Genomic DNA, 16,593 nt, shown 5'->3' with positions numbered 1-16,593 from the left:
ATGTGGAGATGGCAAATGTCAATATTTTATTTGTAATAGAACGTAGATGACAGATCAAACGTTTAATCCGAGTAAATGTATCATTTTAAAGGAAAAATACGTTGATTCAAATTTTCACGGTGTCAACAAATCCCCAAAAAGTTGGGACAAGTAGCAATAAGAGGCTGGAAAAAGTAAATTTGAGCATAACGAAGAGCTGGAAGACCAATTAACACTAATGAGGTCAATTGGCAACATGATTGGGTATAAAAAGAGCTTCTCAGAGTGGCAGTGTCTCTCAGAAGCCAAGATGGGTAGAGGATCACCAATTCCCATAATGTTGTGCAGAAAGATAGTGGAGCAATATCAGAAAGGTGTTACCCAGTGAAAAATTGCAAAGACTTTGCATCTATCATCAACTGTGCATAACATCATCCGAAGATTCAGAGAATCTGGAACAATCTCTGTCGTAAGGGTCAAGGCCGTAAAACCTTACTGGATGCCCGTGATCTCTGGGCCCTTAAACGACACTACACCACAAACAGGAATGCTACTGTAAAGGACAGAATGGGCTCAGGAATACTTCCAGAAACCATTGTCAGTGAACACAATCCACCGTGCCATCCGCCGTTGCCAGCTGAAACTCTACAGTGCAAAGAAGAAGCCATTTCTAAGCAAGATCCACAAACTCAGGCGTTTTCACTGGGCCAGGGATCATTTAAAATGGAGTGTGGCAAAATGGAAGACTGTTCTGTGGTCAGACGAGTCACGATTCAAAGTTCTTTTTGGAAATCTGGGACGCCATGTCATCCGGACCAAAGAGGACAAGGACAACCCAAGTTGTTATCAATGCTCAGTTAAGAAGCCTGCATCTCTGATGGTATGGAGTTGCATGAGTGCGTGTGGCATGGGCAGCTTGCATGTCTGGAAAGGCACCATCAATGCAGAAAAATATATTCAGGTTCTAGAACAACATATGCTCCCATCCAGACGTCATCTCTTTCAGGGAAGACCCTGCATTTTTCAACAAGATAATGCCAGACCACATTCTGCATCAATCACAACATCATGGCTGTGTAGGAGAAGGATCCGGGTACTGAAATGGCCAGTCTGCATTCCAGATATTTCACCTATAGAGAACATTTGGCGCATCATAAAGAGGAAGGTGCAACAAAGAAGGCCCAAGGCGATTGAACAGTTAGAGGCCTGTATTAGACAAGAATGGGAGAGCATTCCTATTTCTAAACTTGAGAAACTGGTCTCCTCGGTCCCCAGACGTCTGTTGAGTGTTGTAAGAAGAAGGGGAGATGCCACACAGTGGTGAAAATGGCCTTGTCCCAACCTTTTGGGGATTTGTTGACACCATGAAATTCTGATTCAACATATTTTTCCCTTAAAATGGTACATTTTCTCAGTTTAAACTTTTGTTCCGTGATTTATGGTCTATTCTGAATAAAATATTAGAAGTTGGCACCTCCACGTCATTGCATTCAGTTTTATATTCACGATTTGTATAGTGTCCCAACTTTTTGGGAATCCGGTTTGTACATGGAGGATATACTATACTCGACTGTAGTATTCAGGTTAAATTGCCGTGTTGGCACTTTGCAATAAATAGTTGTGTTTTGGGTTGCAGTTTTGGCACTCGGGCTATAAAAGGTTCGCCATCCCTGCCCTATAGCTACGCCCCTGCTGGGTTTTATACATAAATACAAAAGCAGAAAGTAAAGAACATTTAGAACCACCATGTAATTTATGAGCTGCCTCAGTTCTGCTGTATTATATAGAATTTGAAGTGCTGCTGGTAGGGTGTATGCTAGGAGATGTCCAGTGAAAACGAAAATGCTAAACTAATAGCCATCCGAAGATAACAATAATCACTGAAAAAGTGACAGCCATTAATACCTGGGGAGTCAGAGTGCTTCAACTTCAGTACTTGCTCTCCTGATTGTTGTAATTCACAGATTGTTGCTCCACAGATGATCTGCACAACTGTGCTGACAAACAAGAACTTGCTGATGAAAGTCCTATTGATGGAAAGAAAAGAGGTGGAGATAGTCTTCCCACAGATATGTTGTCTTGGGTCCATGTCATCCGTTATCATAATCACCTAATGAGACTTAAAAATCTGCTGACAATGAGAGGTAAATTACTCTGTGCCATTTGCTTGTGAATCCTAAACAATGCTGAGTTGCTGTTGGTGTCCACATTTGATGTTAAGTTGGGTCTCTTCTTGTTGTATCTGAAGTCTCTTCCTACTAGTCATACGATTTTGCCTCTTGATCTAACAGATGCTGTCTTCCATTACAATGCCTCTATTAGTTGTTACTCAGCTTTCCACAAAAATTTAATGTCCTATAAATCTCTCTTATTATGTATCAAGACTTCCTGCCCCCCTCCTAGTTCTTTGTCTTTCACAACAATTCAGACAGCTTTGTAGGGGCTGATATAGCACAAAATAGGTTACAAAGCAAGTGCCAGATATCTGTTGTCTTCATTACGCTCAAGTTTGAGTTTGTCCTATCTGGATAAACCATTCTTGTGGTGACCATACACAATAGATGAATGTCTGCTGAACTTGTAGATTTTGGTTCGACCAGCCAACCATCCTATGTGCAAAGGGGAGTTGTGACTTTTCCCTCAAGGAAGGATGTTGACAGAAAGATGGGTATGGTGTAGTGTTGATGGAGCACCAAAGTGAACACTTTGCGATGCTCAGGTGCTCTACAGAACACCCAAGCACAATGGAAGTCAATGGGAGAAACCGAGCATTAAACCAGGAATCCCCTGCTCTGAAGAGGGGAGGGTGCCGGGTCCCACTGAGGTCTATGCAGAAGATCGCTGTACAGTGAGGGAATCCATCGGTGTGAGTCCGCGGCTTAGGAGTTCCTGCTCTGACTCCATATATAGCTATGTCCGTATTTGGAGTCAGTGCTTGGGGACACCCAGTGTATTTAAATCTAATTTAGCCTCTATTTCTGAAAGGTTTCTGCTGGGATTAGAACTCACAACCTTTTACATTAGATCCAAGAACCTTAACCACTAAGCTATACAGCTACATGTTAACCTGCAGTGAAATATGATCGCGCTTGAGCACACAATGTATTTGGCCGAACACTGCATGCTCGCTCAACACTAGTATGGTGGTTAGATGTCCAAACCAAAAGTAGAGGCTTTCTGGACTCTAAGCTTATGTTCACATGACAAATATGATGCGTATTTGCTTTGGAATCCACAGAAGAAATCCCAGGATGACCCTTGCATGTCTGCTATGGATTCGTAGTTTGAATGCCGTCGACCCAACCTCAAACTAGCCCCATTCAATTATGTGTCCTTTCTTGATGTGGTTTGGAACAACTGTATGAACGGCATCCTGGATTTCCATTAAAGGGAGTCTGTCAGCAAAATTTGACAATATGAACTGCTTATGTGGCGCTATAGCACAACTACACAAGATTCCAATGGTATCTTTGTTGTATTCTTCTTTCACCAGCTGAAAAAACATAGTTTTATCTATATGCAAATGAGGGGTCGCAAGTGCCCAGGGGCGGGGTTCTTGTTGTAGGTGCCCAGGCTGCTCTACCTTCTTTTCATATTACCCCTCCCCAGCCTCTTGCTGGTCCTGCCCTGTAAGGCCGTTTTATCATCCCAAGTACCGGCCGAGATCCGGTAGAGCGCCACGTAAGCAGTTTATTAAATTTTGGTGACAGACTCCCTTTAATGAACAATGGGACTCGGATTTGCTGTAGTTTCATTTGCAGAATATGAAGCAAAATCTTTGTGGAAAATCTGCCATATGAATATACCCTTAAGATGTGTTTATGACAAGTATCAGAACAACGCCATAGACGCTAACATCCATCCCAATGAAACAGCTTTTATGCATCTTTAACCCTCTCATGGATATCGATATATTATTACGTCCTAACTGTAATGTTCTGTCTGCAAAAGTTGTATGTCCAGTAGTGGAGAGTTGTGCACATGTTATCAGCAGCGAGTACTGGCTGCAATATCCCAACATCCCACTGCAGTGGCCAAGATCTAATATCTCTGGTATTTAAACCTTCATTCACTGCTGCACCTAAGGAGTTTGACAGAGGGAAGGGATAATTGAAGTCATCAAATGATTGCAGCTTCTAGTTCCCTAGTGGAACAAAAAAGTAAAATTAAGATTAATGAAGTTAAATAGAACAAAAGGTCTCTCTGAAATAAATAGTTTTTAATGGAAAAGAAAAATATTATCTTTTACAAATAGTATAATTCATTTTTGTGGTACCACCACAATCATAACGACCCATGGAAAGAAAAAAGATACATTATTGAAACCGCATTTCATATGGTGTGGGGGGGAAACAACGCAAAAACATAGCATTTTTTTTCACCATTCCCTGTAAAAATAATTAATTTACAATTAAAACAATAAATTATATTTACTTCAAATGGCCAGTAGGCCGATCTGATTTACCATTTTCTACGGCAAGGTAGCTGTCTTACATTAAGAACTAATGCTGGATGGACCAACGTTATGGAGAGACCTGCGCCACTTCATAACTTCGGCAGAACTACCGCTAGCTATGAGCCTTTATTAAGACCGGTGTCTAAAATGCCAGTCTTAATGTGTCCCTAAAAAGATGCAGGTTTGGTATTAATAAACAGCCTACCCTCCTTAGCACACTGACTTTTACTAAGCCCATTTACATTGCCTCTGGATGACATTCCCCATGACCACCTTTCTGCCTTCAACTGGTAACCAGTTTTCCTGTCTTCTGAAGGAAGGAAACAGCACTTCCTGGCATGGGCTACTGGAGTCGGCTCAGAATGTGTGTGGTCAGGATATTTTTCAAAGCTGTTTTTGGACCACTCTTTAGTGTTCCCTCTAAGCCTCTGCTGCTGCTGAGCGGAGCAGTTAGGTAGCTGGGCGATACATCATGAACGGTGGGCAATCTCTTACTAACAGTGCATTCCTATATAGTATCCACAGGGTAACCTGCAATACCGTGTGACCATAATTTAAAGGGGAATGCTCATCAAATGTTTCTGTGGATTTACAATAAAAGAGCGACAGATGTTGACTCCTATGGCAGTGTATGGAGAGGTGGCTGAACATGTGTGGTTCCATCCATTTACTTCTATGGGAGAATGGGACCTGTGGTACCTGAATCTATGGGACTCCTGTGGATATTCCATAAAGGTTTTATCTGCAGTCCTATGTAACACTACAAATAACACAGTGATAACTCTCAGAGTACAGATAATGTAGTAAATGTCACCTGTAGTCCTATGTAACATCACAGTTAACACAGTGATAGCTCTCTGAATACAGATAATGTAGTAGATGGTTATAGTTTTCAATTGTTAAAAAGCCCAAGAAAGGCCATGTTCAGCAGCAGCCATGCCTCTAACCCTGCTTAATGTCCATCTATACATGTCCCAATTCCACCCAGTCCACTTTGGGGCCAACAAAACTGAATTCCCCCCTAAAGTAGAACACCTCCTTTAGTGGCCCCTAACAGTAGTGCCGGCCCCTGAATTGTTAAAATAATTAAAAATAAAACTTGTCCTGTTCCCCTGGTGAATAGAACACACATGACAGCACCATTGCACTCAACTGTCTCTGCAAGACATGCCACAGATCTCCCAGGAGGGTAGGACAGCCACCGATCTCTGAGACTGTCCTGCCAGATCTGGGGCAGTACAAGTACAGATAATGTTGTTGATATAATTTGCAGTCCTACTGTATGTAACACCACAGGTAACACAGTAATACATCTCTGAGTACAGATAATATAGTAGATGTCCCCTGCAGTCCTATGTAACAGCACAGATAACACAGTGGTGGTGTCATGGAACCATGAACCAGACGTACAACAAGAGATAAGTGGAAATAAGAAGGCTTTATTGAAAATCAAGCTGTCAGGCAAAAGTCCAAACGGATGGCTAAACCGAAGCAGGGTCTTGCGAAGCCAGAGGTCAGGAACCAGAAGGGTAGTCAGACGAAGCCTGGATCAGGAACCAGCAGGGTAGTCAGACGAAGCCAGGATCAGGAACCAGAAGCAGCAGCAGTCTTAGAAGCATGTGAACACAGGAGGACCAAGCAAGGAACTGAAGCCACAGACCTCCTATATATATGAGCTAAGCATCCAGCTCCTCCCAGTGGGAAGGAGAAGCCGCAGGGTGGGAGGCTACAAGAAACCCAGAAACCAAGATGGCCGCCAGCACATGTCAAACGAAGGAGAACAGCAAGAAGGTAAGACCATGACAGTACCTCCCCCTCAAGGGCCCCTCCTCCGCGGAGTAAAGAACGGTTTCTGAGGGAAGCGTGCGTGGAAGGCTCGGAGCAAGGCAGGAGCATGGACATCTGCGGAGGGAACCCAGGAACGCTCCTCTGGACCATAACCACGCCAATGGACCAAAAACTGCACCCGACCGTGGACCAGGCATGAGTCCAGGATATTGCTCACCTCATACTCCTCACGATTGCCCACTTGGACCGGACGAGGCCGAGGAACCGAGGAAGTGAAACGATTACACACCAGTGGCTTCAACAGGGAGACATGAAACACGTTGGAGATCCGCATGCCAGGAGGAAGCGCAAGGGCATAGGCTACCGGGTTTACCCTGCGAAGCACTCGGAAGGGACCAACAAAGCGAGGCGCCAGCTTGGGAGTGGGCACTCGAAGGTTGAGGTTGCGGGTGGACAACCATACGCGGTCTCCGACCTGGTAGGAAGGAGCGGGCGCTCGTCTGCGATCAGCCTGGAGTCTCTGGCGCCGCGCAGAGACCTCAAGGGACCTCTGGATCTGTACCCAAGAAGCACGTAGGACGGAAAGGTGATCCTCCACAGCCGGAATATCCTGGGGAGAGAATACCTCCGGTAACACGGCAGGTTGGAACCCATAATTGGCCATGAAGGGAGACGTCCCAGAGGAAGAGTTCACCGCCGAGTTCCTGGCAAACTCAGCCCAAGGCAGGAGATCAACCCAATTGTCTTGGTGATCGGAGACATAGCAACGAAGGAATTGCTCCAAGGCCTGATTGGATCGTTCTGCGGCCCCATTGGACTGAGGGTGGTAGGCCGAGGAGAAAGAGAGATGAATCCCCAACTGGGAGCAAAAGGCGCGCCAGAACCTGGACACAAACTGACTCCCCCGATCCGACACAATCTCCTTGGGCAAACCGTGCAACCGGAAGACCTCCCTGGCAAAAATCGTGGCCAACTCTTGTGCAGAGGGTAACTTCTTGAGAGGAACACAGTGGCACATTTTGGAAAACCGATCCACAATCATGAGAATGACCGTATGGCCTCGGGATGCAGGGAGGTCCACAATGAAATCCATCCCCAGGTGTGACCATGGACGCTCCCCGGTGGCTATGGGTTGCAAAAGACCCAACGGAAGGTGCCGAGGGGACTTACTCTGGGCACAAACGGAGCATGCCGCTACATATGCGGCGATGTCGGAACGTAGAGAAGGCCACCAGAACAGACGTGAAACAGCCCAGGACAGCTGATTCTTTCCAGGATGCCCCGCGGCCTTGGAGTTATGGTAGGTTCGCAACAACCGAGTGCGCAACTCCTCAGGCACAAAACATCTGCCGTTGGGTCTCCCAGAGGGAGCACCAGATTGAGCCGCCAAAATCTGCTCACCCAGGGGAGAGGTCAGGCTGGTGCGAATGGCGGCCAGGATCTGATTCGGAGGTATGACCGAAGTCGGAATCGACTCCTCCCCGGACAGCTCGGAGTACTGCCGTGATAAGGCATCCGCTCTGATGTTCTTGGAACCGGGTAGGTAGGAGACCACGTAATTAAAACGTGACAAGAACAGAGCCCATCTGGCCTGACGTGGTGTCAATCTCTTGGCCTCAGAGAGGTAGGTCAGATTCTTGTGGTCCGTCAGGATGAGAACCGGAACCACCGAGCCCTCGAGCAAGTGCCTCCATTCTTTAAGGGCCTGCACGATGGCCAATAACTCCCTGTCACCAATCTGATAGTTGCACTCCGCGGAAGACAGTTTCCGGGAGTAAAACCCACAAGGAAGCAGAGGACCCTCTGGTGTTCTACGCTGAGACAGAAGGGCGCCTACTCCCGTCTCAGACGCGTCCACCTCGAGGACAAAAGGCAACCCAGGGTTGGGATGCGACAGAATCGGAGCCGACACAAAGGCGGACTTTAGAGCCTCAAAAGCTCGGATGGCCTCGAGCGGCCAGACCTGGGGATTACTGCCCTTCCTGGTCAGATCCGTGAGAGGCTTGGCTAGCATGGAAAAGTCCCTGATGAACTTCCGATAATAATTGGCGAAGCCCAAAAAGCGTTGCAGGGCACGAAGACCACTGGGCTGGGGCCACTGTAAGACAGCCGAAACCTTCTCAGGATCCATGGAGAACCCCTCAGCGGAAATGATGTAACCTAAGAAGGTTACCTGGGATCGGTGAAATTCGCATTTCTCAAGCTTACCGAACAGCTTGTTCTCTCGTAACCGTTGCAACACTCGTCTGACATCCAGAATGTGGGCCTCCATGGATTCAGAATATACCAAGATGTCATCCAAATAGACCACCACACACTGCTGCAACAGGTCACGGAAAACATCGTTGATGAATTCCTGGAAGACTGCGGGCGCATTGCACAACCCAAAGGGCATAACCAAGGATTCATAATGACCGGTCCTGGTGTTAAACGCAGTCTTCCACTCATCGCCCGCCTTGATCCTTACCAGGTTATATGCCGCCCTCAGGTCGAGTTTGGTAAAGACCGTGGCCCCTTTGAGGCGATCGAACAGCTCGGAAATCAAGGGTATCGGGTAAGCGTTCTTGATCGTGATGCGATTGAGACCCCTGTAATCGATGCAAGGCCTCAACTCACCGCCCTTCTTTTTCACAAAGAAAAATCCAGCCCCTGCCGGGGACGAGGATTTGCGAATAGTGTCCGCGTGAAAGCGCCTCCCTCGCGTACTCCTCCATGGCCTCATTCTCCGCTACCGACAGTGGATAGACTTTGCCACGAGGAGGAACGGCACCAGATTGTAACTCTATGGCACAATCGTATGGGCGGTGCGGAGGTAGGGCAACCGCACGCACCTTATCGAATACATCCCGGTACTCCTCGTATTCAGGAGGCAACAGAGAGTCCGAGGAAGTACACAGCAACTTGACAGACCCATGGATGCAACTAGCCCCACACTGCGATGACCACGAGAGGATCTCGGCCGATCTCCAATCGAAAGTCGGATTATGCTTCTGGAGCCAGGGGTACCCCAAGACCACCGAGTAGTGTGGAGACGAAATAACCTGGAGACAGACCGACTCTCTGTGAACGGCACCAATGGCCATCCCCACTGGAAGGGTCTCATGAGTCACGTGTGGCGGCAGAAGGGGTCTGCCGTCTATCGCCTCAAGAGCCAGTGGGGAACCTCGAGGCTGCAGAGGAATGGAATTGGCGGCAGCGAACACACTATCAATGAACAAACCACCAGCACCAGAGTCCACCAACGCCTGGGTCGTCACCGAGCCCCCGACCCAGGAGAGGACAACAGTAATCAGTGGTTTGTCAACACGGGAAACCGGGGACGAGGAGACTCCACCCAAGATCTGCCCCCGACAGGATCTCAGGTGCGAGCGTTTCCCGGACGGTTCGGGCATGCCAACCGAAAATGCCCACCGAGACCACAGTACATGCATCGGCCCTCGCGTCTCCGGAGTACCCTCTCCCCCTCGGACAGGCGAGCAAACCCCAGCTGCATGGGTTCACCCCCAGACAAGTCATCCCCAGGAGGCGTGGGAGGAGAGGGAGGCACGGGTGGGACAGCAAACGTAGGCGCCAATCTGTTAGAAGACCTCCGCAGGCTCTCCTTAAAGGAAGGTCTCTCCCTGAGTCTGGTGTCAATCAAAATCAGGAAAGAAATAAGAGACTCGAGCTCCACTGGTAGGTCCTTAGCTGCAACCTCATCCTTCAAGGCATCCGAGAGACCATGAGAGAAAGCAGCGACCAGAGCCTCATTATTCCAGCCCACCTCTGCTGCCAGGGTACGAAACTCAATGGCGTATTCAGCTACGGATCGTGAACCCTGTCTGATGGACATAAGGAGCTTCGCAGCAGAGGCAGCACGAGCCGGCACATCGAATACCTTCCGAAGAGAAGCAACAAAACTGGAAAACTCGGCAACCACCGGATTGTTGTTCTCCCATAAAGGGCTGGCCCAGGCCAAGGCCTTGTCCGAGAGCAGCGAGATCAAGAAGCCCACCTTTGATCTCTCAGTAGGAAAGGCATGTGGCAGCAACTCGAAATAAATGCCCACCTGGTTAAGGAAACCTCGGCACTGAGTTGGCTCTCCCCCAAAGCGCTGTGGAAGGGGGGCAGAACCGGTCATACCCCGAAACACCGCAGGCGCAGCAACAGGTGTCGGGGTAGACTCTGGCGCAACAACCGGAGCGGCAGTAGGAGCGGGCCCAGGAGCGACAACCGACCCATCGGCAACGGAAGCTAAATGAGCCGTGCGTTCAAGCAGGGTTTGCAACGCCACAGCGAACCGACCCAACAGGTGATCCTGCTGATCAAGTCTGGCAACCAGCGTAGGTAGCGAGGATGGCCCTGTACCGTCAGAATTCATGGCTTGGTCCTAATGTCATGGAACCATGAACCAGACGTACAACAAGAGATAAGTGGAAATAAGAAGGCTTTATTGAAAATCAAGCTGTCAGGCAAAAGTCCAAACGGATGGCTAAACCGAAGCAGGGTCTTGCGAAGCCAGAGGTCAGGAACCAGAAGGGTAGTCAGACGAAGCCTGGATCAGGAACCAGCAGGGTAGTCAGACGAAGCCAGGATCAGGAACCAGAAGCAGCAGCAGTCTTAGAAGCATGTGAACACAGGAGGACCAAGCAAGGAACTGAAGCCACAGACCTCCTATATATATGAGCTAGGCATCCAGCTCCTCCCAGTGGGAAGGAGAAGCCGCAGGGTGGGAGGCTACAAGAAACCCAGAAACCAAGATGGCCGCCAGCACATGTCAAACGAAGGAGAACAGCAAGAAGGTAAGACCATGACAGGTGGCTCTCTGATTACCAAAAATGTAGTAGTGTTATCTGCAGTCCTATGTAAAACCACAGATAACACTAGTGCTGATCATGTGGTAGTGTTACCTGCAGTCCTATGTAAAACCACAGATAACACTAGTCTAGATCATGTGATGTGTTATCTACATCCTGAGTGTTACCTCCCTGTGCCTCTCCAACGGGACTCCATGCTGGTGGTGCTGCCTCCTCTTTCTTATTCATTTTCCCCCCCGCACAGAATGTCCTGATGCAGCTACATCAAGACATAGGAACACTATGGGCATAGTAATGGTGACACACACACACAGGGACAGGGACACACACAGTGATGGTCAAATACACACAGGGATAGACACACATACAGGGACAGGCACACACGGGGACACACACACACAGGGACAGACACACACAGGGACAGACACACACACACACACACACACACACAGGGACAGACACACACACACACACAGGGACAGACACACACACACACAGGGAGAGACACACACACAGGGACAGACACACACACACACACAGGGAGAGACACACACACACACAGGGAGAGACACACGCAGGGACAGACACACACACACGGACAGACACACACACACACGGACAGACACACACAGGGACAGACACACACACACACACACACAGGGACAGACACACATGGACACACACACACACAGAGGGACACGGACACACACAGACACACACACACATACAGAGGGACACGGACACACACACAGAGGGACAGACACACACACACACACACACACAGGGACAGACACACGCACACACAGGGACAGTTACACACACACGCAGGGACACACACACACAGCTAGGCCTCACCACACTCCAGCCAGGCTCTGATCTTTTTCTGGTCCATTCTGCACTGTGAATAGACATCGCCCAGAAGAAGACCAAGGAGAGGAGAGTACAGCTTGTGGAGCACTTGACTCATTGCTTCCCGCACCTCCTGCATACTCCTTCTAAAATTTTTATATATATATAGACAGAGAGAGTGAGACAAATACATGCATAGGCATAGACAATAGGTACCTATACACGTTAAGACACACATTTTAAATATATACACACAGATACAGTGAATCTAAAAAGTCTACACCCCCCTGTTAAAATGTCAGGTTTCTGTGCTGTAAAAAAAATTAGACAAAGATAAATCATTTCAGAACTTTTTCCACCTTTAATGTGATCTATAAACTGTACCACTCAATTGAAAAACAAACTGAAATCTTTTAGGAGGGAGGAAAACAAAAACAACTAAAATAATGTGGTTGCATAAGTGGTGAAGAAATGGTTAGCAGACAACAACATTAATGTTTTGGAGTGGCCCAGCCAGAGTCCAGACTTGAATCCAATTGAGAATCTGTGGAGGGAGCTAAAGATCAGGGTGATGGCAAGAAGACCCTCCAACCTGAAAGATTTGGAGCTCATTGCTAAAGATGAATGGGCAAAAATACCTGTGGAGACATGCAAAAAGCTGGTCTGCAATTATAGGAAGCGTTTGATTGCTGTAATAGCCAATAAAGGCTTTTCTATTGATTATTGAGAAGGGGATGAATAATTTTGGACTGGACACTTTTTGCTCAAATGTAAATAAAAGCTGAGAAATGTTGTTTTTTTTCCCACAATAATGCCTCTTGTACATCGTCTTTGTATCTTTTGGGAGACACCTATGTCATTTCCCGTCAAAAAATTACTTGCTGGTTGAATAAAAGTAACTTTAAGTCAAAATTTGCCAGGGGTATGAATAATTATGGGTAGCACTGTACATGCAGACATTTTATATATATATATATATATACACATATATATACACACACATATAAACAAACTTGCATGCATAGATAAATATGGACACATACACACACATGCATACCTAGTGATATATATATATATATACATATATATATATATATAGACACATACAATATATACATACTGTGGGGATTTGCTCTGGTAGACAGGCTAGTGGACGCAGTATAGAGGCAATCACAAAGTCTTTAACTTAAACGGTGTTTATTTACACATAAGGAAACACAAAATGACCGTTCACAGTCTTGGTGTTTGTTCACACCATGCAATGTCCATAGAACAAAATTTTCACCTGGTTAGCATTTTTTCCCCTAGTCGTCCACAGCAGGCTTGAGGTGCCTGTTTTCCAGCTTGCGGTTTTCAAGCCTTTAGCGCGGCACCAATTCATAGACTTCAAAACAGAGTCTTCACAGCTTTCCGGTCAGATGGAGGATCAACCACACACAGCTGAGACTGCTGGCTGGGTTTTATATAGGCCAAAAAAGACCCGTCCTGGAGTGTGGGGAGAAGCCACCCACCCAGAACTTTGGCTACTCCCAGTAGGAGCCGGCTCCGATCGGCTTTACAGCAATACAAACAACAAACAGAGTCAATCAGCACTAGCAGCCACTACCACTTAAAACTACCGGCTCTTACCTCACTGAGGCCAGGCACCTCAGTGACACATACCTTCCATCAATGACGGCCCCTTGCGCTTTCCTACAATACATACATGCATACATAGATATATATACACACACATAACAAACACAGATTTGTCACATATCTTTCTACTTGGAGGTTGCAGGAGAGTAGCAGTCAGGAGGCATGGAGGAGGAGGGGAAGGACCGCTGATAGCACGCAGAGAGGTTTTTTTCTTCCTGACCTCTGCATGCTTCCTTCTGAGTGTAGACCGTTGGGCAGCATCAATCAACGTCAGCAGGCACAGGTGTAGAGCCGGCTCCTCATTGGCTCAGAGTGCCTGCTGACGTGTATTGGTGCGGTCCTCCTGAGCCTGCACTCCTGAGTGAGTCCGGACAGATATGCAAATAGACAGCTTATTTTCATGGGGCTAACACGGGCGGCCCACTGTGTGATCTGACCAGACAGCGCAGGCCAGAAAATACCAGCAATTATCATTAACCTGGTAACCAGGGTGAGCGGTGCGCTGAGCGGACATTATAAACTTTTGAGGGGGGGCACAATAATTGTTGAGTGGCCGCGCACCCGCGCAGCTTAGTAGGAACACTGCTCTCCAGTGCCCACAAGCTTTATACCCTCACATGACCTTGTTATCTTATGTTAGCCCTAGCCTAACAGTAACAGATACAATATATCATCTGAAATGACAATATTCTAATGCTTTCATTTGTCTTAATTTTTATTTTTTTACAGATTTTGATAATGGGAAAATGCCTGCCACTGACACATTGTATACATCTGTCTTTGATAATGGGATTACAGTGCGCTATGCGGAGATGCACCTGTTCCTCAAGAAGTGTCTTTACTCTTATTCCACATGCTGTGTGAATGACTTTCCTGCCGAACTACTGTGGGGACTGGAACAGAAAACAACCGGCTTTTATACTCCATCTAAGGTATATTAAACTGTATGTGCCTGGATATTCATATGGATATAAAGTAAGAGCTTCATATTATACTGTAGATCAAACATATGCCTGCACAAAAGAAGAGTCGTTCTCTTAAAGGGGTTCTAAAGATAAAATCAAATAGCATTAATATAAAAGCTCTAAAAAAATATTCACTGGTAATTTACCTTACATCGGAATTCAGTGCTTAAAGTGATCCTATCACTTGGAAAATGCTGTTCAGTTTATGCCCATGATAATGGAGGAGAAGCTAAGTAGATTGATATATCGTTTTATGAAAACAGAGATTGTTGTCAATTACTGAGTAGGTCCACCCACCGCACTCCTAAGCATACAAAGAGCAGAGATATAAATGATACAAGTTATACTGGATCTTTTCTAATAAACCTATATCAATCTGCTCAGCTCCTTCTGACCTATAACATGCTACCTGCAGATTACATGGTGACATATCTTCTTTATATATCAATCTGCTCAGTTCCTCCTAATCTATCACATGCTACCTGCAGATTACATGGTGACATATCTTCTTTATATATCAATCTGCTCAGTTCTTCCTAATCTATAACATGCTACCCTCAGATTACATGGTGACATATCCTCTTTATATATCAATCTGCTCAGTTCCTCCTAATCTATAACATGCTACCTGCAGATTACATGGTGACATGTCCTCTTTATATATCAATGTGCACAGCTCTTACTGCTCTATAACATGCTAACTGCAGATTACATGGTGACATGTCCTCTTTATATATCAATGTGACCAGCTCTTACTGCTCTATCACATGCTAACTGCAGATTACATGGTGACATATCTTCTTTATATATCAATCTGCTCAGTTCCTCCTAATCTATCACATGCTACCTGCAGATTACATGGTGACATATTTTCTTTATATATCAATCTGCTCAGTTCCTCCTAATCTATCACATGCTAACTGCAGATTACATGGTGACATATCTTCTTTATATATCAATCTGCTCAGTTCTTCCTAATCTATAACATGCTACCTGCAGATTACATGGTGACATGTCTTCTTTATATATCAATCTGCTCAGTTCCTCCTAATCTATCACATGCTACCTGCAGATTACATGGTGACATATTTTCTTTATATATCAATCTGCTCAGTTCCTCCTAATCTATCACATGCTAACTGCAGATTACATGGTGACATATCTTCTTTATATATCAATCTGCTCAGTTCTTCCTAATCTATAACATGCTACCTGCAGATTACATGGTGACATGTCTTCTTTATATATCAATCTGCTCAGTTCCTCCTAATCTATCACATGCTAACTGCAGATTACATGATGACTTATCTTCTTTATATATCAATCTGCTCAGTTCTTCCAAATCTATAACATGCTAACTGCAGATTACATGGTGACATGTCTTCTTTATATATCAATGTGCACAGCTCTTACTGCTCTATAACATGCTAACTGCAGATTACATGGTGACATGTCCTCTTTATATATCAATGTGCACAGCTCTTACTGCTCTATAACATGCTGCCTGTGGGTTACATGGTGACATATCCTCTTTATATATCAATGTGCTCAGCTCTGCTTGCTCTATAACATACTGCCTGCAGCTCAGACACCATGATCAATGTGACAGATTTCCTTTAAAGAGGTTGTCTCACTTAAGCAAATGGCATTTAAGATGTAGAGAAAGTGAATACAAGGCACTTACTAATGTATTGAGATTGTCCATTTTGCATCCTATGCTGGCTGGATTCATTTTTACATCACATTATACACTGCTTGTTTCCATGGTTACGACCAGCCTGCAATCCAACAGCAGTGGCCGTGCTTGCACACTATATGAAAAAGCACTAGCCTATGCGCACTACCAGGGTCCCGGCCACCAAAGTGGCAGGTGCTTTTTCCTATAGTATACAAGAACGACCACCACTAATGGCTTGGTCATAACCCCTGGATTCAAGCAGTGAATAATGTGATGGAAAAAATTGAATCAAGCCAGCAAAGGAGGCAATATGGACAATCACAATACATTAGTAAATGCCTTTTTCTACTTCATAAATGCCATTTGCTAACGGGAGAATGCCCCTTTAAACCTTGAACTTGGAGACACAGTTGCGAGATGCTTCAGTGCTCAGTTATAGCCCCA

General features: G+C 46.0%; 1 protein-coding gene across 1 annotated transcript in view; it reads left to right on the top strand.

Annotated features, from left to right (window-relative positions):
• CFAP54 (cilia and flagella associated protein 54) overlaps nt 1-16,593 on the top strand; it is a 383,858-nt gene that overhangs the window by 342,040 nt on the left and 25,225 nt on the right. The window contains exons 63-64 of the mRNA XM_044280574.1: nt 1,959-2,123; nt 14,236-14,438. Of these exons, the coding sequence (XP_044136509.1) occupies nt 1,959-2,123; nt 14,236-14,438 (368 nt within the window). The remainder of the gene's footprint in view (nt 1-1,958; nt 2,124-14,235; nt 14,439-16,593) is intronic.

This window comes from Bufo gargarizans, chromosome 2 (genome assembly GCF_014858855.1).
Source record: "Bufo gargarizans isolate SCDJY-AF-19 chromosome 2, ASM1485885v1, whole genome shotgun sequence".
NCBI classification, from domain to species: domain Eukaryota; kingdom Metazoa; phylum Chordata; class Amphibia; order Anura; family Bufonidae; genus Bufo; species Bufo gargarizans.
This window is presented reverse-complemented; position numbering and strand designations above follow the sequence as displayed.